The 26,604-nt window shown below is 37.5% G+C and overlaps 3 protein-coding genes across 3 annotated transcripts in view; 2 read left to right on the top strand and 1 right to left on the bottom strand.

The window, feature by feature from the left end:
- Positions 1 to 26,604, bottom strand: part of LOC132205687 (uncharacterized) — a 50,680-nt gene that overhangs the window by 16,062 nt on the left and 8,014 nt on the right. The gene's annotated exons all lie outside the window — the stretch shown is intronic.
- Positions 1,864 to 4,921, top strand: LOC132197123 (uncharacterized). The gene is made up of 4 exons (XM_059620206.1): positions 1,864 to 1,970; positions 2,259 to 2,459; positions 2,516 to 2,649; positions 2,713 to 4,921. The coding sequence occupies exons 2-4, from the start codon at positions 2,267 to 2,269 to the stop codon at positions 4,204 to 4,206; spliced, it is 1,821 nt and encodes a 606-aa protein (XP_059476189.1). The 5' UTR covers positions 1,864 to 1,970; positions 2,259 to 2,266; the 3' UTR covers positions 4,207 to 4,921.
- LOC132198691 (uncharacterized) lies at positions 9,345 to 24,825 on the top strand. The gene is made up of 2 exons (XM_059622867.1): positions 9,345 to 9,440; positions 23,845 to 24,825. Exon 2 carries the CDS (start codon positions 23,848 to 23,850, stop codon positions 24,229 to 24,231), a length of 384 nt encoding a protein of 127 aa, XP_059478850.1. The 5' UTR covers positions 9,345 to 9,440; positions 23,845 to 23,847; the 3' UTR covers positions 24,232 to 24,825.

Genomic DNA, 26,604 nt, shown 5'->3' with positions numbered 1-26,604 from the left:
AAAAAAAAAACTATACTCTGAAGCGAGCCTACTTTTTGTCAGAGGATGAAAATGCAAATCTCACGCACATCAACAATTAAATAAAATTAGCAAAATTAGCAAGCAACAAATGTTGCAAATAATGAGCAACGTTTAATAGACTGCTATTAAAAATAGTTTAAAAAAACAGAAACATTCAGATTCCGCAAGTCACGAGCCTGCCACGTGCAGATCGGTAAAAATTCCTAAGACGCGCAACAAATCAAAGCGCGCAAATGCGTTTTGCGACAGCCGCGTCAAAGACCCCGGCGGCAGCTCGCGTTTCTCGCTCTGTAATTTAATGCGTTTGAATGCGCGCCCGGTCACGATCTACAAATCGGCCGCCGCTTGATTACTGTGTCAGATTAGATAGTAGTACTGTTGAGAAACTGAGCCCCATTAACGGTTCTGATCCTGAATGGGTGGGTGTCCGCACCCGGCAAAAAAAATATTTTCAAGGTCTCCAATTTAAAAGAATGCGCATTAATTAGCGGCGTTTTCTAGGAGGTGCGAGATCTATCGCGGCCCCTCAAAAATAATATTTTAATTAGACTGGAATTCTCGAGCTTGCAATTGATTTATGTGTTTGAAAAAAAAATTGGCAAGACCATTGTTCGCGTGCTAAGATTGATTGATTTGGGCCGCGGAGAAACGAAATGCAACCTGCTCGATTGACTGCTTTCTGGGGCGGGTAGACCACAAGGAAAGTTAAAAGCCAGACGGCGTAAAAGTGGATTTAATTTTTACTAAAGCGGTTTTCGTGCGTTGCTAAATACTTTTGGTTTTTTGCTGAAAGTAATTTTTCAGGTTTATTGCAATACCAACATAAATTAAACTGCACTTCAAAAATTAATAAATAAAAAGATCAATATTAAAAGCAGCAGATAAAACTAAATTTATATCCTTTTAATGTTCTTATCTCCGAAATAAAAAAGTGAAATTATTGGCGAGGAATCTGACTGTCGGCCTCTTCCCGCAAGCTGATTACCCAATCTTATCGATGATTTAGATGGCAGGAGCGCGAATTCGGGACCTCCCCCGTTGCAGCAGCTTCGTCTTCCTCGAAGAAAGTCGAAACATAAGCAAGGCATAGGCGCCGCATCTTGCAAACTGGATTTACATCGCTCACATTTAACGCACATTAATATTGCGAGGTGTGGTTTTCCCTGCTGTGTTGTACCACATTTTTTTTGCTCCATCTCATATGCATGCGAGGACCTGTCATCTTATACAAACATTACGGTCATTCATTACTTTTTTCAAACAATTTTTTATTAACAGTGCAACGTTCACTCGTGACTCATGTTACAATTTTTTTTATAATCAAGATCATTTCACTTTCAGTCTTTTTCAATGCGGAAGATTAAAAAAAGGAAACAGAAAGAAAATTAAAATTCTGATTGCAGATTAAGTCTCTATAAAACTGAAGTTATTATGTAATCAGTGGATTTTTATATATAGATTTTTTATTATATAAAAATTTCACGAGTATTTCACAATTTTTTAGAAAAAAAAAATTCATAAAATGAGATGGATTTGCAACCATTTCAATAAAGAAATTTTAAATAGTTGCTTAACCAAACGATCAATTTTATTTTTTGTTCTTTCAAAAGATCAATTGCAATTAATCACTGTGAGAGTCAACCTTCAATAGAAAAGTTCGCGATCGACGAATGCATGCCGGAACATCTTTGACCAAGATTTGCATATCAAATAAAGAGAGACATTTCCTCGCCACAATAATTATTATTGTCGAAGGGTGTCGTGTGTCGAGAGCAACGACGGGCAACTTGTTCGTCGGCTCGGCAGGGTTGTGGTGTGGAAGAGAGTGCAGGGTCCGCCAGGGTGGGGAGTGGTCCTAAGGTTGAGAGCCCGGCTATATAAAGAGCGACTACGCCTTCAACAGACGTTCAGTTCACTCTTTTGTGCACTTTTACTGACTCCTCGCCTAGGTAAGCGGGTCAGGCCTGTGTGTGTCTGTGTGGATATTTTAAATTGGATTACCTTCTGCGCCAGCCGACGCCCGATCGAGACGCATTATTTCAGACTCGCCGACCTTACGTTTGCGACTTTCCAGCCGGCGATAAAATCTTTTTAATTTCATTCTTAAATCTTGGTTTTTAAAATTTTTATTTTTCTTCAAACTCTTAAATATTTAATTTATTTTTTAAATCCGTTTATAATATTTAATTAAATTTTTATTAATTGGATTTATTTTAAATGTTAAAAAATTGTTTCAGGACGCGCTATGTTGCGGTTGGTAGTTTTGGTGTGTGCCGTGCAAGTGGCCCTTGCTGGCTATTTCAACAGTCATCTGAGCCCAGCCTCTGTCACCTATGTGAACGGCCCTGCACCCGTCGCCCTGCGCGCCGGACCCGCCGCCCATTATGTCACCCCCACAACATACGCCGCTCCTGTACACACTTATCCCTCTCACGTTGGTGAGTTTCGTAAATTTTTTATCAAAATTGCAAGCATTAAAATTATTTCCTTACAGTCAAGGCAGTGCCCACCGTCCACCACGTGCCCGCCTACACTAACGTGCCCTTCAAGACCTACGAGCACACCCCCGCCGTGTTCCAGAAGACCGTGGATGTCGCCAAGCCTGCCATCCAGACCCGCAAATTTGAGGTTCGTCCGGAAAAATCATATTTTTTTTTTTTTAATTTTTAACTGTTTTCTTGGCTTTTGCAGTTGCGTCGTCCTGCCATCCAGAAGCAGTTCTACGACATCGAAGAGCGCGTCCTCATCCGCCCCGCTGGTTCCGCCCTTGTCGAACTTGACGAGCCCACCTCCCGCACCCAGAAGGGATCTCCCGTCATCTCTCCCCTGGCCGCCATCCACGCCGTTCCCCAGTACGCTCACTACCCCGTGGCCGCCTACCCCGCTTACAAGCAGGCCGTTTATCAGGGATATCCTTTCGCCACCCCCGTCTACCCCGTAGCCACCCCTGCCTATCCCTCTGGCCCCTCTGCTCCCGCCGTCGAGGGCCCCTCCGCCCCTGAAGCTCCCGTCGCTCCTGCCGAAGAAGGTCCCTCTGCTCCCGCTCAGGACTCTCAGAACTTCAATCAAGACAACTCTCAGGGTTTCCAACAGGACAACTCTCAGGGTTTCCAACAGGATAACTCTCAGGGATTCACCCAGCAGCAGCAGGGCGTGTCTAACTTTGCTCCCCAGCAAGATCTCGAATCCGTCTCCGTTGACAACCCTGAGTTTGGCGCCCGTTCTCTCAACCCCGAACCCTCCAGCACCGAGGCTACCCTGACCTCCACCACCACCTCCACCACTACCTCCACCACCACCACCGCTGCTCCTGCTCCCTCCAACGAGCAGTACGAGGCTGAGATCCGCACCATGTTCGCCGCCCGTCGTGCCCAGTTCGAGGCCGAGCAGCGTGTCGAGGCCATGCAGAGACTCTTCCTGGAACAACAGCAGAACACCCTCCAGCGTCAGCAGTACGAACAGTCCCAGCTCTTGAACCGTCAGGCCGCCTCCGTCGAGGCCACCCCCGAACCTGCTGCTCCCGTCACCACTGAGGCCGCTCCTGCCGTCACCGAGGCCGTCACTGATGCCACCCCCACCAGCACTGAAGCCCCTGCCCCCGCCCCCACCCAGGCCATTCCTCAGGCTCCCCTCGAGGCCCGCAGCAACTTTCCTGCTGAGGCTCCTGTCCAGGCTCGCAGCAACTTCCTCGGCGCTCAGGAGCAGCAGCTTCAGCAAACCGAAGACCTTCTGAGGGAACAGGTGCTCCCTGAGGCCCGCTCCGTCATCCCCTCCGTGCGCAACCTGAGCCCCGAAGTCAACAAGGCCAACCAGCAGCGCCTGATCGAGCTTCTGACCGCCCGCGGTGGTATTGCTGAGGTGCACGGCTACGGTGCCGCAGCCGGACGCACCAACGGAAACGTCGGCGATGCTGGAAACGTGCGTGCCCGCGTCCTGTCCGCCACCCCCGCCCCCGAGAACTCCGACCCCACTGGCGAGCGCGTCTCCACCCGTCGCATCGTCGTTTCCCGCCCCATCGAGACTGTCCAGGAGATTGAGGTCGTCGAGCCCGCCACCAAGATCCACCGCGTCACCTACCAGCAGCCAACCCTGATCAAGACCGCCCGTCTCGGCGTCGCCAGGGTGCAGACCTCCGTGCCCGTCTACGGAAAGTCCCTGCAGGCTCACCCCATCGCCTACTACTAAGGCCTCCAACTGTAACACCAAGTTACCCCGCGTCCACTGCCGAGGGCGCGGTAATTTTTTAGATGCTTAATGTGTCGACTGGCAACCAACTTTATGTATTTTTTAACCGAATCGCACCGTTTTTGGCCACTTTCGTAATACTCAAATCAAAATATTACATTTTATTTGCTCCAAACTTTTCTATTCACTGCGCCAAAAACGGTCCGAATGCCACTGAAGAATGTTTTTAATATTATTTTTATATAATAATTATATAATATATAATGAACTGTTAGTTCCTTTTTTGTAGCACCAGCCGACGTGGTTCTAGTCTTCCTGAACCGCGACAATTGTTTTTATTTATTTGTCGCGCGTTCACTGAGACTTGCTGCGAAACGACCCGAGCCAATCGTGCTGATAAAATTGCGCAACTTATATATTTCTTGGCGAATTTTATCAGCACGATCTGGTCGTAAAATGTTGTAAATAAGCTCATACGTTTGGTCCGAGTTCAAATCCGGCAGCTTTTCCCTCAAAGTGAAAAGCAGACAGATTTTACCATCGGCCAAAGTTCATGTCATCATTTCCTCTCTTCTCTCTATTTATGCGTCTGCCCTGTCTTTTTCACAACTTCACCCTGTTATCTGTCTTTTTCTTTTCGTGTCTTTTTTGTACATTCACGCGCCTTATCCTTCGACTGTGTCTGAATAAATTATCTCGACATTCAAAACGAAAATCACATTGCCTTTTTAATTTCGTCTGGTTCCCAAGGTGCTCCACCTCTCTGCCCTAAATCTACTTTTCTTTTCTTATTTTTTCTCGGGCGGCCTTTCTTTTAAATTATTTCAACATTGCCCAACGCACTGCGGAATGAGATAAAAAATAAACTCGCTCGCCTGTAGCTTGCCCAGCTAGGGAGTGGTCGCGATGCGATTTATGAGTAATCTGCTGCAGAATGTACCAGAGCAGTGGCCAACTTGTGCAATCGAAAGTGAGAGGTTATTCGTCCTAGCAAAAGTGTCTCGATCACCAAAGTGCCTGCCAAATGGCATATTCATTCATCACAAACATCTCGGCCGCTTGAGCAACTCCGCGTGTGTTTTACTTGATACGCTCACTCGCCTGCGTTTTATTTCGATCGCACACGTCTATCAAAAACGCCTTGTAATTTTCAGGCAAATAATAAATCACTCTTTGAGTGCCCGTCGTTTAATCCCCCGCCTCCCGAAATTGGGTCAAATTTTAGGAACTTTTCTCCTTTTTCGTAAAAAAAAGAGAGCCGCATGATTTCTTCAATCACGAATCAGCAATAATGGGAATCAAGTGCTAAATTAATCTAGTGCCTGGCGAAATTTTGAAGTCGATTTTCAGGGCAGATATTTATGACAAATAATTATTCCAACAATAAGTTTCAAATTACAGTGTAAAAATATAATTGTTTTAAGTACTGTCCACTTTCAATTTTTTTCATCGTTAAAATTATTTATTACTGCATAAAAAGTGATAAGTAATTTTTGTTGTTGTACATTTCTTAGTTTAATTTTAAGATGGGGTAGTTTGAAAAATCTAATATCATCTAACATTTAGTTAGTTTTATGACACTAAGAGTGTTATTTATTAAAAATAAAATAATAATTTGCATTTGGCAGTAGCTTATAAACATACATAAAAAGTGATATTCATTTATTTAAGAATGCATTATGTGAAATGAATAAATACAGATTTTCTGATTTTAATATATAGGCAAATAAAGGAAAGTATATTCTGCACTTTGACGTTGTGTAATATAGTTGTAATATATTAATATAAATTTACAAAGTGGTTGAAGAAAAACAGATAAAGAGTTTTCAATATATTATAATTATAAAAAAAATGGCAAGAAAGGCAAAAAATTTCGTACTCTTCATTGCAATAACCTTATTTATTTGATTTTATTGTGGATATATATTTAATTTTTAATGACTGTAGGCTATGCAACCATCTTGACTTCGCCTCATGACATTGCTGCATAACCTAAAAGGCGCTTTGTCGCTTCGAAAAGTGGAGGCAATAGAAAGCTTTTGCTGACGAGAAACAATTACTCTCAAACGTAAGAGAAGGAGCGCCGTATTGTTATGTTTAGGTGTTATAACAACAGCTCAAGACTACGCAAATCGCTTCCCGTGCAAACAACTCAAATGAAAAATAATGTAATTTGCATTTTGAGATAAGGTGACAGTTAACAACCCTTTTAAAATCAAGTAAACTTTCTTCAAAACAGTATAGATATCAGGAGAATATTAATGAAACTTAAGCCAATGCAGAGATATTTCTCAACATTAATGTAGAGAGATATCTCTACATTATTTTGCAGGTATTGTTGAAAAAAATATTTAAAATTCAGACACTAATTAGATATTTATACTCTCGTATTTTATTGACTGACTGTTGGATATGCAACTATCTCGTCTTTGGCGCATGACTTTGCTGCATAACCTTCCAGGCACCTGCTTGTCGCTACCAAGTGGAGAAGGTTGAAAGCTTTGATCTTGCTACCTTTCGATTTCACTCAAGTGAATATTTTGTAGATTTTATCAATTAAATATTTTAAGTAATTGATATAGGGTGTTGAAATTTGTAACTTGAATTCAAGTATTTAAAAACTGTGTAGTTGAGGAAATTAAAACTGTCCTAAAGTTCCTTTTTTTTAATACAAGGAGACCTTTTGACACGGTACAGGGAAGTTGCCTTTGAGAGAGGAATCTAATGAAATCATCGACCGTCACGACAGCTTTTAGTGAGTGGGATCACGGAAAAGCCCTCACGTTAATTTAACATTAAAAAAAGGAATTATACTTCAAATGTCTATCTGAATTTTAAAATAACCAAAAATAACAATAAAATTGATATTAATCCAAAATTTGAGATTAAAAAGAAAATTAATCAAGCTCAAAAGGTTAGTTTTCTAATTGAGAGGTTGGAAAGAATAAGTTTTTGTTCTGGTGAAATTGACAGCAAAGTCGTGTGCTGTGTGAAAAGAGCAACTCGTTAAGTTAAATTGCCTGTTCGCGCTGATCAAGCCCATAGTGGCGTTTCTTTCTTTCTGGATCTAAACGCCGCCCAGAGCGACTGCTGATATGTGTTGCTCTAACGGAACTGCATCGCCGGTAAATCTCGCGTGAATTTGTGAAATGCTACAGGCGCCACATCACGCTGCCTTCTCAAAAAAGAGAGCCTTTGAATCAGTCGTTTTATTGCGGCGGAAGATTAAATTTTGCACTCTCTCATCGAGAGGTTTTGCGAATTCGAAAGAGAAAGAGCGTATTTTTGTGTGCACACTGTTTACTCGATCGACTTTTTACGACGCGTTTTCCGCGTGAGAGTGCACACCATTAAGTTTAATTTCATTTACTATGCGTATATACATGTAATTATGGCTACTTTTATTTCTGAAGTGCACAAGAAACTGAAGAAAGTAAGCGTGAATTAATGTGATAAATAAATTACAATACTTTATAAGCAAGTTTTTAAAAAGTGCAGCAGCTTTTCACTTCGTAAAATTCTACTGAATCAATTTTTTTATAATTTTTGTTTAAATAAGTCAGTCAACAACTTAACTTTGTTAAAATTTTCACAAATATATAATTTTCTGTTCAAATTAAAAACTTCATCAATCTCACTTAAGATAATTTTCTTTTTCAAAATAATTCATTTCAGGGATACAAAAATATTTTATCGTTTTATTTATGTATTTCATCATAAGTTATTATATTAATTTCAAGTTAATATCATCATTAAAATATCTAAATAAAAAAATCACCTAGTCTTCATGTTCATACATTCAAACCAATGTTGAATGATTTTAAATAAGATAAACGGGGTTTACTTCTGATTGCTACAAAAATTATTATATAAAAATCAAGTCAATTTGGTGAAATTAATTTTTTTTTATTATAGTATAGCTCCGTAAAATTATTATATTTACCAGAAACGATGATTTTTTTTCTTTTTTAAATGTAAATTTATAAAGTTTACAACAGTGAAAATCCAATAATTTCTTCATCAGAATCATCGTTTCATTTCTTTTTAAGAGTGTTTGTTCGTCTCCAAAGTTGGCTTCGAGGCCAGGGTGTCACTTTTGGCTTCTTGTGCGGCAATCCTTGATTGCACAACACCTTCGTTAATTCCAAGACTCTACGCGACAACAGCAGGAGTCGCACTCCATTCCAAAGCTGCGACAAAATAATATTTTCACCAGAAAATTTCTCTCTCCCGCGAGCGCAAGGCCGTTTGCAATGAATGCTTTTTCTGATTAATGGCTGGGCTTCAAAACGACAAACAATGCGTGTAATTACCTTTCGGGGGTTTTGCATTCTGTGCAAGTTACTCCTCTTAAGATCGGATATAAATTATAAAGCATGAGAGAATTAAATTATATTTTCCATTAATTGTGTTTAAATTCCCAACATAAAATAGTCAGTAGATTCAAAACCAATTGAAATTTTGTTATTAAATCTTGTAATTTTTCTTTTTCCATTTTCTTTGAATTTTTATTTGTAACATTTTTATCATTTAAATTATAATCATACTTTTTTATTTTCATATCATATTTGAAGTGGAATACTATTGGAATGGTATTTCTAATATTGAAAGTCCTAAATTTGCAGACATATATTTTTAGTATATAAAATTTAGAACAAACTTTCATCATGTAAGTTGAAAAATTACTAAGTCCAGGTTTCCTGTCACCCTCTCAAAATCATATATTTTAATCAATAAAGTCACTAAATTATTCAAACCAAACGGAAAATTAAAATTTACTAAAACTTAATTTAAAATAATAATTAGTAATGAAGCAGTTTTTTAATTATAAATCGTAATCATGAATATATTGGGAAAAGACAAATTTATATTGTTTAAAATCTTTGTATTAAAAAATTAATACTTGGGGTTTTGCTAAAAAAAAGATTTTTAGCGAATCATCATAAAACATAGGATGTCATTATTATTTTGAACAGCAGATTTTTTCTCTTCTCGATTCGATTACGGATAAGCAATAATTAGGATGAAGATTCGGCGGTGTTGAGCACAGGTGTTTTCGCAGCTGGCGCCACACTCGAAGACTCTGCACGTCCTCGAGGTAGGGAGGAGCAGGTGGGAAGCAAGGAAGGGAGGCCGTCGAGCGGCGCGTCCTACGGAGCCATCCATCCAGCTCCTCGCTCGCGCGGCAGTGCACATCACCACGGCCAGGGACGACCTGCGTCCATCAACTGCACGTAAGTATAACGACACCACTCCTCACCCTCTGCAACTCCGAACGTAGCAATTTTTTGTTTTTTTTTTGTTTTAATTTTGAAAAAAAAATAATTAATTACTTATTAAATGCTAATTGTTGCAAAAATTTAAGGTAAACAAATTAATTTTACTCCCAGATGATTTATTTTATTTTATTTAAAACCCAAAATACTGTAAAGGTTTAGAGCAATTTTTTGAAACAATATAATTTTTTATAATATTTACATCAGGAAATTAAACAATATTAATTTCACAAATCTATTGAAATAAATTATATTTCCGCATTACATTCCATTCTAGAAGTATCATGCTCTAAAAAAGTCAGGTAGGAAGTTAAAAGGAGCTATAACTGTGACAAACACGTGCTAAATTTTAAAGTAGAAGATCAAGTCAATTAGGTATTCAAATAAAACAGGAGGTGCGAGTCAAATTGAAATATTCGCAGGCATCAAGTGTCAATAATTTTAATGCTGTAAAAAGTAGCTCCACTTGCCAATTACCAAAAATATGCAGAGCGATCGTAAATCGGACGAATAAAATTAATCCGCGCTGATAAAAAAAGCGTTAAATGCGCGCGAGAGTCGCCCCGGGCATCTGGCACATATAAAAAATTGAGCATAATATAAATTCAGGTAGCAGCTCTCGCGGAATGCTGACCTGAAGGTTCAAGGTTGCATCCGTTCTTCGATGACGTCACAGTCAAAGTTTTTTATTTTCGTTCATTATTACGGAAGAGAAAATTATTGAGAATTCTGGTCGCGACTGCTTCTCCGCACTTTTTTATTATTTTGTTTTACAATCTCATAAAAATAGGCAACAGGGTCAGCTTTCTTTTCGGCCGAGTCCGCTTGGATACAGAATTAAATGTGCATGGATTAGCCTGCTGCAGATTTATCGAATGCTCGTCGCATTGTAATTCGGACACAAAGCGCATTGTACGCCCGGTGTCGATGGATCCAATTTTTTTTTATTAACTCTTCAAATTGATTTTGTTATTCAATGGAGAGGTGAAGAAGAATCGCCATTGTTTGGAGAAATGGAAACCATTGTAGTGCGACGTGATCCTAATTTAGAAAATCGACCATTTTCTTTCAAAACCACTCCAGTATATCTCATTTCAATGAGCTTTTACTTTTTTGTGTGCACGTGCCTTTGAAACAAAAATTGAGACTTATCAATTTCTAACCACTTTCGTCGGTGATGAAGTTGTCAGCATCCTGTGTAATCCTAGAGTTGGAAATTTAGACACGATGCTCTGGCGAAAATCAAATCCGCTGACCCAGAAACCAGTTTGAAAACGCACGCATTTTTTTCGTTTCTGTTCCGACAACATTTGAATATTTTCGAGCCGATCAGAATATCCATTCAAAATAAAAAAAATGCAAAACAGACTCGTGAGGTTAGTGCCAAAGTAATTATTGGTGCGTGATGCGAATTTAACAAACGTCTTTGCCAATCGTTGGCTGGCAGCTGGCGGAGGTCACATTACAATTTGCTAAAGGTGCAGCTTCTTTCGAATGTGGTCGAGCTTTTAATCAATTTTTATATTATAAGCTGCGCATTTATGGCAATTACGGCGGAGCTTTTGATGCGCTGCGTGCCCGTGAGGTGTGATTTATTCGGTTGCGCGAAAGGCCAAATCTTTTTGTTACATCATCATTCAAATCGTTTGACATGATTTGGCCATGATGGGGCTAAACGCAGATTTTTTTCATAATTGTTTTTTCTCAATTCAAAGCGAAATTGCACAGTAAATTAACTTTGAAGTATATATTGTGCTTTAAATTTTATTTCCTTAATTCACGAATATATTATATATCTTTGAGGCGTAAAATCAATTTCAATAGGTACAGAGCACGTAATTCATGATCGATGTTTAATGAAAATAATTCATTAATGCCAATTTTGGGAACTGGAATTTTAAGATTAATTACTTTTTAATATTTTTGAAAATTCCTTTTCGGAAATCACTTCTTTACAAAATAATGCTTTTTTTAATAACAAACAGTTTTTTTTTAATTTAATAAAACGAAAGTAAAATATTAATGAAATAATAAATTTTCTTCTTCTAAACTTAAAATATTATTCATAAAAAAAACGCACAATTGCCTTTACAATATGCGCGTTTTACCTCCTGAAAGATATATGACTACACAGTTAATTTACATAAAACATGTCTTTCGAGCACGCTTACTTACACAAACATACGAAAATCTTTAATTTTTTTCCACCACGTTGGGAGATCAGCAGGCCCTGTACGAAAGCTGGCGCTTGTTGGCTGAATGCGCGCCGTTTAAACCAACAATATAAAAAGCAACGATCATCGTCATTACTGAGGATCCACCTTTTTGCAGCCTAAAAAAATTATAATAATAATAAACCAACACTCAACCAAGCAAAACAATATTAACAAAACGCCGTAATTACCACTTTCAAAAGATAGCACTTGAATAATTTTTTGCAGACTATTTCAATCGAAAGGGAAGGAGACTGAAAATAATTAAGCCCATGCAAAAAATCCAGAATAATTACGGGAGTCATGACGATGAAACCGTGCGATATGCGTTTAATCTTTAATTGCATCACGAGCACCATCTGCGGCATTCAGAGCGGAACGCGTTGTTTTTTTTTCGTTGTTTTGCTTTTCACCGTCGGTTGCGGAGTAAAATTAAATCACATGCATCGGTTTTGCTCTCGCTCCAAACATGCATGGGATGTTATTTCATACTTGGCAGTGTGGTACGTCTGCGTGCGCTACTATGTACATTTCTTGGCGACTAAACTGCTGCATTTGTTTCGTTGCGCTGAAGAATTATAACACCGTGAGCACCCACACTTTGTGGGCACACGCACTTTCGATTTTGTAATCAAAAGGCACTCACGGTCTAGACACGTTCCCTTTGTCATTACCTAACGTTGGAATGAGTTCAGATGTGCGCATTCGCTCTGGTTTTTGCTCCAAAATTTCCTTCCTTAATTTAATTTATTTAATTTCAAGCTTAAGCTCACTGTAAATTTTGAGAAGAAATGATTGTCAGTTGAACATCGTCTAATTTTAATCATGGAAAAAGTTGGAAATGAAAGCGTTTAATTTGATTGAATTCATTTAATATTCTGGGTTAAAAATTGTACAAATGTTAAAATAATTTTTATTTAAAACTAATATTTAATGTGTATAATATGTAAAGTAATCTTGTGCAAACTTTGATAACATGAACAAATAATTAACAGATTTAATAGAACTAGAGTTCAATGATTATGGATTGATATAATTTAAGTTGAAAATCATTCAATTGCACTTCTCCATCCTTCGCTCAAAAAGGTTGATCAAGGTAAATTAATTTATTAAATCTACATTCAGATATACCTTAAAAAACCTATTTTGTTATGCTCACAATTAATAAATTTCCCGTGCAATGTTCGATTTCCCACTCTTTAATTTTCAAGTTTATTAAACTTTGCGCTTTTCTATTTACTTTTTGAGCTACGAACGATGTACTTTTAATTTAATTTGGAAACGAGATGATAAAAACGTGGTTAATTCTTTTAATATATTTTCAATGTTGAATGGAAAAAAGAATTAGTGAATGAAAATCTGACGGACAGAATCATAGAATTGGGACAAAATAGAAAAACAAATGAGGAATTTCGGTCAAGATTTTCTTATAAATAGCAATTCATCGCATAAATAACATTTAAAATTATAAATATACCAAAATTACTATCCAATGTAACGTTCAATCACATAATTCTTCTGAGAAGAAAAGCTTTGTTAAAATTAAACATTGCAAATGATGTGTCAAATTTATAATCAATAATTCCAGAAAAATAAATTATCTTTTTTTGGGAATTATTCAGCATTTTTCTAGGACGAAAAACATAAAAAATACCTATTTAAGAATTTTAAGAATTAAAAATTACAATGATTTAAAATTTAGAAAAAAAAAATATAAAACTTGGAGAAATTTATAGACTAAAAAATATTTTTAGCAACTGGTGATGCGCTTATTTGGGAAGACCGAATCTTGCAAAATCTTTCTTGTGATGAGCGCTAATTTTTAATTTTCGGCGCCACAGCTTGTATATTTTCTTTTCTCGCCGATCAAATTAGTCACAGCGCCACAATTAATCAAGAAAAAGCCTTGGCGGCAGCTAATCGACGTGATCATTGACTCCTCAGGACGTGCTTGAATTTTGAAATGGACAATTTCTCCGCGCGCGAACAACAAAACAGCTCAATTCGTTCTATCCACGGACAACTCTCGTTTTATATTAATTTACACACACACAGTCGCGCAATAAATTAGCCCTTCCTTTCAAAGAAAATTTCCATTGCTCGCTGCATGCAAAGCTTTCCTCATCTCGGTGCATCTCTTGCAAGTACACGTGGTGAGCACGCCTGTTTTTCCCCTATTAGAAATGTGTGCACTTGCAATATCTCTTGAAAGACGAGAAGTAAATGTCTGCGGCTTCTTTCGAGACGCTAATGATCGCCGCTCTGCTCTAGGCATCGTGATAATGAACTGTTTTGACGTGTGTGGATTTTATCATTTCCACGCCTGAGGCGCGTTTGACACTTCTGGTTTAATTCGCAGCAACAAATCCAGATTTCACGCCGCTTGCCAAGAGAGAGACGCGTGTCTTGTTTTTTCCAAAGCCGTTTTTAGGCAAAATGATTGGTTATGTCGAGAAGAGAAACACTGAAGCCAAAATGCGTATATGTTTTTTGATTGAATAAATATGTATATCCTGAGACACGCTGACGCAAATCAATCAAGTTTTGGAATCAATTATGAAAACCACAACACAGAGCAACCGATGTTTACATATGAAAATAAATTATGAAACTCTTCCTAGAAAGTTTCTTGTTGTTTGTAAACTTTTTTTAGTTATCAGTTTTCTAGTTTGTAAATCGATTACCAAAAGGCTTTAAAAATTAAGACAATTTTTACCCTCTCATAAAAAACCTAAAGAAATCGATTTACAAAATGCAGAAACTAATAATTAAAAAGTTCATTACATACTAGAAAATAGTTCTGCAAAAGATTATTTTTATCATTATAAAATTTTTTCAGATCATTAAAATTTGATAAATTAAAAATGTGATCACTTTACTTAAAACTAAACCAACAGAAGCAAATCTCTGTCTAGGAGTCATTTTTTTTAAAACCTGCTCTTTCCTCGCTCAATTCAGTTAAGGGCAACCTCTACCTTGAGCTTTAACTTATTGTTTATTGTGAGTGATTTCCAGGTTGACCCTTACCTGCTAGATCAAAAGTTTAATTAAATTCAATTATAGAAAATTGCTGAACAGGTGTTTTAAAATTTCATTTTTCATGGTATAGTGTTTTCTCCTCTACGTGGTGGTCATCATGTCATTAAATGTTTATAGTCTGCACTTAAATAGTTTTAAAATAAATGCCACTTTTAACAATGCAATCAAAAGTATTGTATCTTAAAAAATATATTTTCATATTTTTCTTATTATTATTCTTTTTAATATAGATATTATTGCAAGTAATTAAGAGTTCTTTTTAGGCTATGCTATGAATATTACATGATGAAGATTTAAATAATTCAGAAAATAAATTTCCAAATTTCCTAAACAATATAGTTTTTATTAGTTTTTGCTATTTTGCTGTTAGTTTTTAAACGCGTTTGCTTTAAAAATAGACTTAATTTATTAGTCCGTAAAGTAGCGTACCCAGGAGCCGCGAAATTTCTACTTTTTATCTAAAATGCCAATCTATAACTTTGAATAAAAAGCAGCACAGGTTTCTAGAGTCTCATACTTTTATAATCTGCGCATAAATCACTCTGCCAGTGTCAGCGGATCAGATAAACGCGCTCAAAATTATTCACTACTGCAGAATTTCACTGAACGCTCTAGAAAATAGCAAAAAAACAATCAAACGATATAATTAATTACGAAGGAATCGAGTGCATCTGCATAAACTGAGAGAGACCTTGCACCAAATCCATTCGTTTTCCAAAGTAGGTTAAGAGAGTGCATCGCGAATGCAGAGAGGTTCGAGCTGGGCCGCGGGCGTCCGAGTCAAGGTCCGGCCGGTGAACTTGAACGAAATCGAACGGGCGAATAAAATTAAATGCACTCGCGGCGGTGGCGCGAATGAATCTCATTGCTGCAATGAGCATCTTTAGCAGAGAAAGCAGCCATTTTACTTTCTCTGCAGCCGGGGCTTTCTCCCCGCGTGTCCGAGCGCCGTCCGATCCGATTTCTTCAATGGAGATGCTGCACTTTTCCGCCGCAGCTGCATCCCCGCAAAAAACACTCGAATGCACTTTTATTCAGAATTAAAACGCAGACCGGTTGCTGGAATAATAATCTTCTTGCGTGCAGCGACTACTTTTATTGCAAGAGTGAGAGAGAAAGCCGCGAGTCTTCTTCGGCGTTTGTTTTTATTGCAGTCGCGGCGGCGCAGGAAGGAAAGAAAGAGTTTCGTTGTTTTGTTCGGAGAGCGATTGATTTTGCGTCTCTCTGTGTGGAGAGGGTTGCGGAGAGCATCTCTTTCTTTCTTTCTTTGTAAATATACTTTCCAACACGGTTTCACAAGTTGTATTATTGTTGTTGATGTCGCGGCGGTGTGACTAATGACTTATGAAAATAACGCGCGCGCACACACACGAACTCGTCTCTCAGTGATGAATCGACTTTGCTTCTTTCCGAGAATAAAGTCGTATTTTAATAACACCACGTTTGATGACGGGAGCCTTTTTGCGCTGCCAGTTTTCCCACGGTCAAAGAGAGATTCTGAAGTTTTCAATTCGTCGCTTTGGCTCTTTATCAGCGAGAATCTCGCTTGAGGTTGCATCACAGATGATTGGCATTTACTTTAGTCGGTATTTGATTAACACACCATTCCAATGTATCTAAACGAAATTTAACCCTGCTTTTAATTAACATATATATTACATTTTTTTAAATTATTTATCAAAATTAATTTAAATCTTTTGCTTCCTATACATTTTAAATTACCTATAAAAATTAGTGAATCAAGTTTATTTAGATTTGCTTCTAATTACTGAGGTTTACTCATTGAGACATTTTAAATGAGGGCACGATGCAACAATGAAATTCGTTTGCATTGTTTTTAGCCAATTAGAGGCGGAACTAGTTTGATTGGTCCCCTAACAATGAAATCAAAATTCATTGTTGTATCAGGCCCCCAGTGACATTTTATTCTATTTATTTATTTTGTCCACTTTTGATAGAATAATAGTTACATTGAATTATTAACAATAAGTTCATCTGGCATTTTCAGCTTCCTTTTTACCTCTCATTTTGCTCATTATCCATCATAATTATTATCAGCAGTGATCAGCAGTACATCAATGCTGACTGTTTATATAATTACTGCCTTCATAAAAATTAATGCGGAGAAAATGGTGATTTATTTTGCCATTGATTTTATATTATCATAAATCACATAGTGATTAGAAGTAAATTTCATATGTCATAAACATTTAAAAAGATTAACAATTACATTGTAACAGTAACAATATGATTTATTCAATAACTAACTTAATTGACTGAATGAGCAATTTTATATATTTATTGTCCTTGTGTAATAACTTGTGATGCGATAAAATTGAAGTGGTCTTTATGTTTAGAAACACAATATTTTATAATATTACATAAACAAATTGAGTTAAACAATTGAAATAATATAAATTTGATTTTATAACTAGTAAAATTAAAAAAAAAATAGTGCAAGTAAAATTAAAATATTATAATTTTATTTAAATAAAAGTAAACTTTGTAAATTTTTAAATAATTAAAGTGCATTAAAATTTAACTCAACAAAACTTCATCATGTTATTTTGATTCAATAGAGTACCTGACGATACGGATGTAATTCACTGCTCTGCACTTTCAGCCGCATCATTAACAGCGAGATGGGATCTCTCGCGATCGAGAGTAACACGTAATTAGCTTTTGCTTTCGTGCAAATGCCATGAGACACGTAATAGAAAAGCAGGCATTACAATAGAGCGCGCGAATTTAATAATATTCTTCCTGATCTTTGCCGGCGTCGGTGAAAGGCCAAAGTCGAACACCAGCCATAAAACGTATAAAGCCACACACACCAGTTCAGAGCGATCGACTCTCGGAATTTCGGTCAAGTTCGGAGGCGGCCCGTGCTCACGGCCGAGTTTTGGTCAGAGACGTGCAGGAAGAGAGAAAAAACGAATTATCGCAGAAAGATTATCTCTGCAAGTTCAACCGCGTAAATAATTGCTGCCATTATCTTAATTTTTCAGCACTTCACCTCGATTATAAACATCAACTGAATTAAAAAGTGGAGCATTTAATTTAAAAAAAATTAAACAGAAATAAATTGTGTCTTATTGTTCAAATCAGCTCATTATTAGACCTCAAAGATCTGTCTTATTGATAGGATGTTCTACTATGTCGGTATCTCTTCTGAAGATCAAATTGCATCTGACCTTACTTTTAATTAAGCCAAACGTTTCAATCAAGTGCTAGTCGAATTGCGTGGGTGACAGCAGGGAAAACAAAAGCAAACTGCCTTTCTGATTTCAAACTAGTTTCAAGCCATGGGCGACCGACCACCTGCGAACCATATCAATATTTTATTTACGTGTTGAAAAATCAGAACACAATCTCGGTACAATAATTGGCGAACTTGTGCGCATGCACGTGTAATACTGAAATTACTTGAATTTCTCATTGTCTCTATCTCCACCGTACATTTGATCTTGATCCAGATATAAACGGGTGCTAATCACGGCAGATAATTGGATCTGTTGGCCACCGCGTCACAATTCGCCTTGGAATTATATGTGCTGCTCGTTAAATCAACAAATATTATCAAGTACGAGCTGGAAAATTGCTTTTTTCATTGATTGATTAAAGAAAAAAAAACTAATGCCTGGGAGCAAAAGAAAAAGGTCAAACAGGTGGAACGATTTATATTTTTCTTTCCCCCATTTCGTGTTACTTATTAATTTATTAGTAGAAGATTTATTCAGTAAGATTAATGGTTTGGAAACAAATTAGTGCAGCGTCACAACACGCTGAATTTATAATTAATTTCCTCACGTTGTTTACAAAAGGCTCTCCGGCCGCTTGCACAATAGTTATTTTCAAGCTAATCCTCTCTTGTCGTTCTTTCTCATTGTTGAGAGCATGTTCCTAATGGACTTTGATTTACAATTTCGAGTGACGCAATCTCCTTGACACGCTTCATTCACTTGGGTCCCGCAAAGTAAAAACAGCGAGACGTTTGTCGTCTAATTTATTGATCGCTCGGTCTCATTATACAAACCCGAAGAAAATGAAGCAAAGCGTGCGAGTACTGGCTGCGCGGTATTTATCAGAAGAGGTTGAACTTAATTGGAATAATTACCAGGCGAGTTAAATAAATTAGCTTTGAATGTCTTACTTGCAGGACGAACTTTCTATAATTTTAAACAATGAACCATGTGAAGAAGTAGTGAAAAAACTTCAAGTTTATTTATAATAATAAAAAATGTTTTTGCTGAGGTTTTTTCTTAAATCTCTGTAATTTTTATCCCTATCAACAGCGTAATCAAAAGAATTTGAAACTTACTTTTATTTTTAGTGAACTAAATAAATATTACTGCAGACATCGTGGATATTCAAATTCTAACTTGCTTGTGGGATTTGCTGGTGCTAACTTAGCATGTGAATATCCCCCATTATCTTTTATTGCTACAAAGTTATTTTTTAGTGAATAAAATTCAACGCGATAAACTGCACGTAATTGCAAATTGCGATAAGCGCGCGCGTTGAAGGTAATCAATACACTTTGTCAGACAACAAACCGCGAATCACACAATAAAGAAATAAAAGTGGCTGCGCACTTTACTTCTGGAGGAAACAACCCTGAACGAGTGACTCTCACCTTTCAATGTCAACGACACCGCAATTAACAGACTGCGCGCGCCTTTGCATAAGGTGGCGTCACCAAATAGCTCGCACAAATTGACGTGTAATCCCAATTAGCGACAGATGGCAATCCTTTTGTTCGTAATCGCAAAGTGGAATCCATCCACTGCCGAGTCAAGGAGATTATGTCATTACGTTTTTTCAAATTGAGTATTTTTCGACCTCCAACTCTCGAGATCAAAGATCCACACGCGCTTCGTTTTGCAGTACGCCCGTTTTTATTGCTCGGATTATGCAGTCGTAAAGCAAAATCACGATTGTCTGCCAGCCAGTTGCTGATTATTCTTTCAAATTTAATTGGTGCATTATGGTAATCACTACTTTACAACAAGTACGCCAATGCAAAAGCCATAAATAATTTGCAAACTGCGTGCCGGTTAATTGTGGTTTTCCTTTCGTGTTTTCAGAAGTGAATGTTGCACTGCTCCAGATTGATTTTTTCTGCTTTAGATTAGACGTGGTTAAAATTTGATTACAATCATTTATTTTACCCCCAACAGCGTAAAAAAATGTTCTGAAGGTTAATATGTTTGAATGAATTTCAATCTCAAAAACAAATTAGTTGTGTATTACGAGTTGTGTTCATTGAACACGGTTAATACCCTGATCTATAATTAAAAACTAAATGAGAATATAATTGAACAATATTATGATGTTAAATAATTATATCTGAGAAACTTAATGTAAGGAGGCTTGATTAAAATTGTTACTGGCAAATTTATAGATTGATTACTAATTTAATCCAATGAACACTGCGTAAATACAAATTCGTCTGCTTTGTAAAAAGACAAATTAACGTTCAGACGAAAGACGCATCTATTTTTCTTCAGATCATTTCAATAAATCTATCCATAAATTGTTATTTTTTGTGTTGAAATTATTTTCAATTAATTGATATTAATCAAATTTAGCAATTATTAAAAAATTTTAACTACCTTTAAAAAAACACATTTGTTTTTGGAAAAAGTTTTAAAAGCATTAAATTAAAATTACACATTAAGATTCTCAGTTACTGAATGTATAGATTTAAAAACAAATTGCATTAAAAAATTAAATTCGTGCATGAACTTGCTGAAAAAAATAAATAATAATATAAAACTAAACTTACCCTACAAGGCGACCTGCTCGTACTTTAAGAACCTAGGTTTTTAGGGGTCCTTATTATGGGGGAGGGAGGAATTTTTTGAAAATGAAATTGGAAATTAAAAAAGGTCATATATGCTGCAAAAATTTTTAGAAGTAAATTTGCTGACTTTAATTATTAAAAAACATTGAAAATCAAAACCTTTTCTAACAAATTTAACTCAAAATGTAACAACAACAAGTTTATTCAAATTAGGAGATTCAATCACTCAGTGGTTTGGGATCAATTAATCACATCAGTTCTAATTTTATAAAAAAAAAAAAATGGTGTATTCAAACAATCTCTGAAGTTATAAAATGTTTTGACAAATATCAATGCCTCTTATGGAAAAATAGCAACCAGTATTTTCGTTTCCTTCAAAAAGGAAAGACTGACAATGAGAGGTGCTAATTGAGAGTAAAAAGTGCTAGGCAGAGAAAGGAATGCCACCGCGAGCATACACAAAAAAGTGTTCCCTTGGCAGAATCGCGGGCGACGAGGAAGTGGAAGCGAATCTGAGTCAGTCAGGTCGGTCGGGTGACTGTTTTCGGTGACCTCTGGGTGCGCGCGCGCGATCTGGATGGTCCTCTCAGGGAGGCGGATTGAGAGCCAATTGGTCGGCGGCGGCGGCTTTTGTTCTGGCAATGACCGTGTTTTCCAAGGCCCCGCTACCTGGACTCCCTCTGGCCGCGTATAAAGTCAGGTTCGAGCAGGCAGCGGCTTTATTGCAGGTGCAAATCGCGGACCTAACCCTTTAGGTAGGTGCATAGGCTAGAAGCGCTCGTTGGTCAGAGAGACTGCTCTGGTGTGTTAGTGCGATAGTACGTAAATTCCGATCTCTCTCGCGTGCGGCTGCGGATAAAAGTGTTGTTGTTGAAACTTGATCTTATTTTGCAAGCGACAAATCGTAAGTACACATCCACGTAGGAATTTGGATTTCGTAAAATGAATTAAAGAATTTGGTGATTTAGAGAAAATCATTTAAATTTTAATTTTACCTTTCAATTTTTTAAACTTGAAATTCTTAAAAAAAAAAATCAATATTTTTATTGAAGCAATTTAATTAATTCAATTTTTACAATTTTATAATTTAAATGTTTTTAAGATTCAATTGAATTGAGCTGATTAATTATTACATTTAAAACTATGCTTCAAATTCAAAATCTCCCAACACTTTTTTCCTATTTTTTCCAGCAAATCTTTACTCCCTTTTCGTCATGCAGTTGCAGTCTCATTGGTCCGTATTCGTTTTACGCAACGTTAATTGCTCTTATATCCTCAGCGATAAATCTTAATTCGCCTATTTAAGTCAGCCAGGGCGTGTGCTATTATACCCGAGTTGGGAAATTCGAGCTCATCCGAGTGGAACGAAAAGTGCCGAGAAACGCACGTTCTCAATGAAATAACAAACAATATAATAATAATTATTGATACACACTCGCACAAGTCCCGCGCATTAGTGAGTGTGTAATCGACTATTATGAAAAGCGGTTTTGTAAAGGTCGGTCTCGATCGTCGGCGGGACGGATGCCAGATTAGCTCACGACGAAATAAATTCGCAACCCGAGTTGGCCGCGCGACAGTACTTCTTCGCATATTGTAAAACAGTACTCTATTTGTCACCCCGTTTTGGAGCGAAAAAAGAAAGTGTCAGCTCATTAATATTGCACCTATTGATAAACATTGCATAAGACGTGTGTGAGTGGACTTTAAATAATAACTTTCCTTTTCGGTATTCGATATACTGCGATTCTCTTTTTGAAAGGATCCGAGCGTTTTCGGTTTGTTGTTTTTGGCGGTGAATTCAATTAGAGCGCGAGGAAGCAGACTCGCGAGTGCCATTGTGTGGTAATTGGTGAAAGAGGAAGCACTTCTTGCACCGAGAGTGACTCGCGTGTTTTGGTGGTGTGGAAAAAAGTTATTCCGAATTAATTGACTTGTAAAAAAGACGAATTTTTCTTATGCAATGATTAAAAACTGGGTCAGTCTTTGTGTATCTCATTGTTTTGAAAAATTTGTAAAAGGGAAAATCGAAGAGAATTTAATATTGTCAGAAATTTCATCATGGCCAAAAGTAGAAGAGATTTGTTATTCATAATTTGTTTATTAACCTTAGAAAAACATGGAATATTTTAATTATTTTTCTGTTATTGTTTATAATTACTGAAATTCTCCAAAGATTTCTACATTTTTTAAGAAATCTTCTCTTTTTTCGTAAATTTCAACCAATAACCCTGTATTAGAGTAATTACCGTCAATTATTCAAACTGCGAGCTGAGAAATCGCATCTTATTACACGCGTTTCTGCAGCGAGACGACTCATTCAGGATTCCCAGGCCTAATTACAATTATTCTTAATTCCGCGGAAAAAGTTGCTCAAAATCGCGAAACGCGTCATCACGGCTGGCGTCGCGACTTAACGAGCCGGATGACATAACACTCGCAGACACGCGCGAAAAAAAATAGAAGGAACCGGCAGGCGGAACTACTGTGGATTCGCAGAAGGTCGCGCGGATGAGATTTGATGGTTTTGGAAGATCGAGCACGCAGATCGTACGCGAATTGGGTCACGTTCACGACCTTGGGCGGTGGCAAGGCTGCCGCCGCCGAGTGGTCCGCGGTCCCCTCAGGCTCCGAGTAAGCTCGCTCTCTTTCAAGGGTATGATCTCGGAGCAATCGCGTCATTTAAAGACGATTCCGGGTTCAATTCACCCTCAAAGGACACTCGCTCCCTTTCACTTCCATGCACTGCCGGATTTAATTTTTATTAATAACTCAGGCTCATTGACCAAGGTTGAATAATTTGCCAAAAGCAAGTCATTACTTTTTTGCTTTTTACTTTAATTAACGTTAAAATAATATAATTATTTATGAAATTATTTCTAGTTTGTTAAATTAATTAATCGTAATTCTTAATTTTTACAAATTATTTCATTTTTATACTGAATTTTATAATGGAAACACTGTATATTTCCTCATAATATAGTATATTGTTCATTATTGAATTCTTAGTTAACATTTAATTTTTAAAACTTTGAAATTTTATGGCACTCTTGCTGTATCCAGAACTCAATTAAAAATTAAGTCTGAAAATAGTTTTGTCATTTGAATATTCTGGGCAATTTACAAATTGGAAATTGATATGGAGCAAATTTATGGCTATTTAATGTTCAATTAATCTTTGTCAATTCTGTGTACCTTTTTATAACGAAGTTACAACTTAAATCAAAATCAAATTTTAAATAATATAAAAAGTGTTCACAATTCACAATGAATTGGTCTAATTTGAAAAATTCTCTCTTTGCAGAAAATGAAACAGACCACGGTGCTGATGGTGCTGGCCGCCTTGGCCGCCGCCCACGCGCAAACCTTCTTCCAACCCAGCTTCCAGCCTGTGCAGTACTCGGGCCTTGTGCCGCCGCCGCTGCCCATTTCCCGCGCCATCGGAGGCTTCCCCGTGGCGCCCCAGCAACAAGTCCGACCCGCCCATCGCGCCGTCGTCGAGAACGCCGAACAGGAGTCGTTCCTGCCCGAGCAGTTCAAGAACCCCTTCTACAAGAACCCCAGGATCGCCCAGGCCCTGGCCAAGGAGAGCTGGAAGTTGAACGGAGAGGAGCAGGTGTTCCAGCGGGAGGCTGAGAAGATCCCCCGCCAGAAGGTCTACTCGATCCTCAAGCAGGCCGGCTTCATCTAAACAAAACACGACTGCCATCCGTTCTACGACTAACTGTTCATCTCGTGGGTGGTGTTTAGCCCCGCAGTGCCAAAAATGTGTGACAGGAGCACCCACGACGCACTGATTTTTTAATTCCAAGCAGAGTTTTAAAATTTTAATTATGATTTTTTTTATTTAAACTTTACTGAACTGGATTTTTTTAAATATCTCTCTGCTGCATGTTTTTACATTTGTCGAATCCAAAAATCACAATTGACGACTAATTGTAAGAAGCTGCATCAAAATATTGATTAATTTTTATTCACGAACGTTGATAATTTTATACAATTATTTATTTCTCCGCTGTTTGCACTCGCATCGGGGCCAGTGATACTTTTTTCGTCTGAAATTTTTATTCGAGGCCTTTATACGTTTCAACGCTAACAACGTACGGTTCTTTTATTTTTATCACTGAGAATAAAAAAAAATAATAATAATAATAAACATGAAACATGCAAACCCACTTCTTCCTTCTAGCAATGTAAATACATCGTTCTTTTTAAGCAAATGAGAATGTGTGCCCTGAGCGCGTGTATATAAATAAATGTAAATAAACTTCGTTTTTAGAGGAAAGTTGCAGTAGCTTTTTATTCCCGCAGTGTGTGACCCGAGTGTTCTCTTGATGAGATGTTTCAAGTATGCAGGATTATTTGGAGAGAGAAGAAGAAACCTGCCAAGCCAGTCCGTTGTCTCTCACGCTGGAGATGCAAGAGATTTGAATAAGTGGCTGTCAAAGGGTTTATTTTAAATTAGAGCTTTTACGTGCTGGAAAGGAATCAAAGTAATTAATAGAGTGAAATTGCTTTAAAATTGCATATAAATTGGATAGTTACTTTTTCTCAGAAGACCCGACAGCATTTTAGAAACAGAAAGTCGTGCGAAAGGGTCAAGATGTAGAATACTCTATCATGCAGGTGGGACAGTTTTCGCATGAAAAATGGCTTCTGCCCACAGCCTCCAACTGACGGTGGTTCGATTAATCAAAGAAAGCAAGGGAATTCCCTGACAGAGCACGTGAAGGTGTGTTCCAATGCTGCCCTACAAGTGCAAGAAGTGTCGCTGACCATATATAAGAGGTTTAACAGATTTAATCAAGAAAAATTATTGCATTATTGCTTTTCAACTTTTTTTATCATTTATAATTGCAACACAGAGAATCTGTAATTTCTCTTGAATACTTAAAATATAAGACAGATTTTTTTTAAAATAATTTTTAAAAATCTCCAAAAGAAGAATTATAATTAATAAAAACATGAAAATTAATTATTTAATTCAATCATTATGATATTGATTATCTTCATTAGTTTGATAAATTTATTAACAAGCAAAAATTTTCTGTTCACTTTTTTGCAAACTGATGCTCATCATGCAATAAATATACAATTTAGCGCCGCCTTTCACCGGGAATATTTATTATACACGCCGAGTGTGCGCTGTGTGTGTGTTTACTGCGAGTATTTGCATCTGCGAGCGCCGAGAGCACACATGCATGTACTTTCACATTTCATATTCAGCAAAACAGAAAACACTTTCACGGGTGATCAGCGCGCTAATCAATAATGACCAAGATCGACAAATTGCGCCGTCCATCATAATCTTCCGCGCTCTAAGAGCGTCGTCGCCCAACATTATACGAATCGGAGCACTGGAGTATTGAGAGAAGATCAATTATCATGATTGACGACCGAAAGTGAGAGAAACATAAAAAGTAATAGGTAATAGTAAGTTCAAAATTTATATAGAATTTGCGTTCTCATAAAATTTTCTAAATACATCGCTTAAAAAAAATCAATTTTTATTCCTCTAGATGATTTGGAGTTAATTCTACTGCATTTTTAATTAAAGAAAAATATAATTATTTTGTAAGTTCTGGAGGCGAGTTTATTTCGTCTCCTAAAAAGTATGCAACCGGCAAAGCAATCCTGTCCGCCAGGTTGCCTATCTACGTCTTTGAGCTATTTCTTGTTTGTTGAAATTGTCTGCAGAGCTCTTCAGTCATCGAGCACCAAGAAAGGTGAGCACCGAAACCACGCGACCTGACCGACAGAGGGCACCGCCGTGACGGAATGCGTAGGTCGCCTCGGGTCGGATTCAGGTCAGAGGGAAACGCATTCAGGTGGGCGTGCTTTCTTGCGGTCCAGCGGCACGACTCTCATTAAGGTCATAATTAATGGCCAATATACGTATGCAGCAGCAGCACGCGAAATAACTGGCTGGCGCGCTATGTAATTTGCCGCGTTTTCAAAAATTCATAACTCACCGAGCGCCGGGATGAGCTACCATATCATTTGATTGCGATTATGAAACGGCGCAGATTGAATACAGAGAGGCTGTTTGGGTTTTATGCACGTT

The sequence above is a fragment of the Neocloeon triangulifer genome, unplaced genomic scaffold (genome assembly GCF_031216515.1).
Source record: "Neocloeon triangulifer isolate White Clay Creek 2 clone unplaced genomic scaffold, ASM3121651v1 ptg000001l, whole genome shotgun sequence".
NCBI lineage: Eukaryota > Metazoa > Arthropoda > Insecta > Ephemeroptera > Baetidae > Neocloeon > Neocloeon triangulifer.
This window is presented reverse-complemented; position numbering and strand designations above follow the sequence as displayed.

Coding starts and splice junctions, on each gene's coding strand:
- LOC132197123 (XM_059620206.1), top strand. CDS start 2,267: ATGTTGCGGTTGGTAGTTTTGGTGTGTGCCGTGCAAGTGGCCCTTGCT. Junction 2,460..2,515: donor CACTTATCCCTCTCACGTTG/GTGAGTTTCGTA, acceptor ATTTCCTTACAG/TCAAGGCAGTGCCCACCGTC. Junction 2,650..2,712: donor TCCAGACCCGCAAATTTGAG/GTTCGTCCGGAA, acceptor TGGCTTTTGCAG/TTGCGTCGTCCTGCCATCCA.
- LOC132198691 (XM_059622867.1), top strand. CDS start 23,848: ATGAAACAGACCACGGTGCTGATGGTGCTGGCCGCCTTGGCCGCCGCC.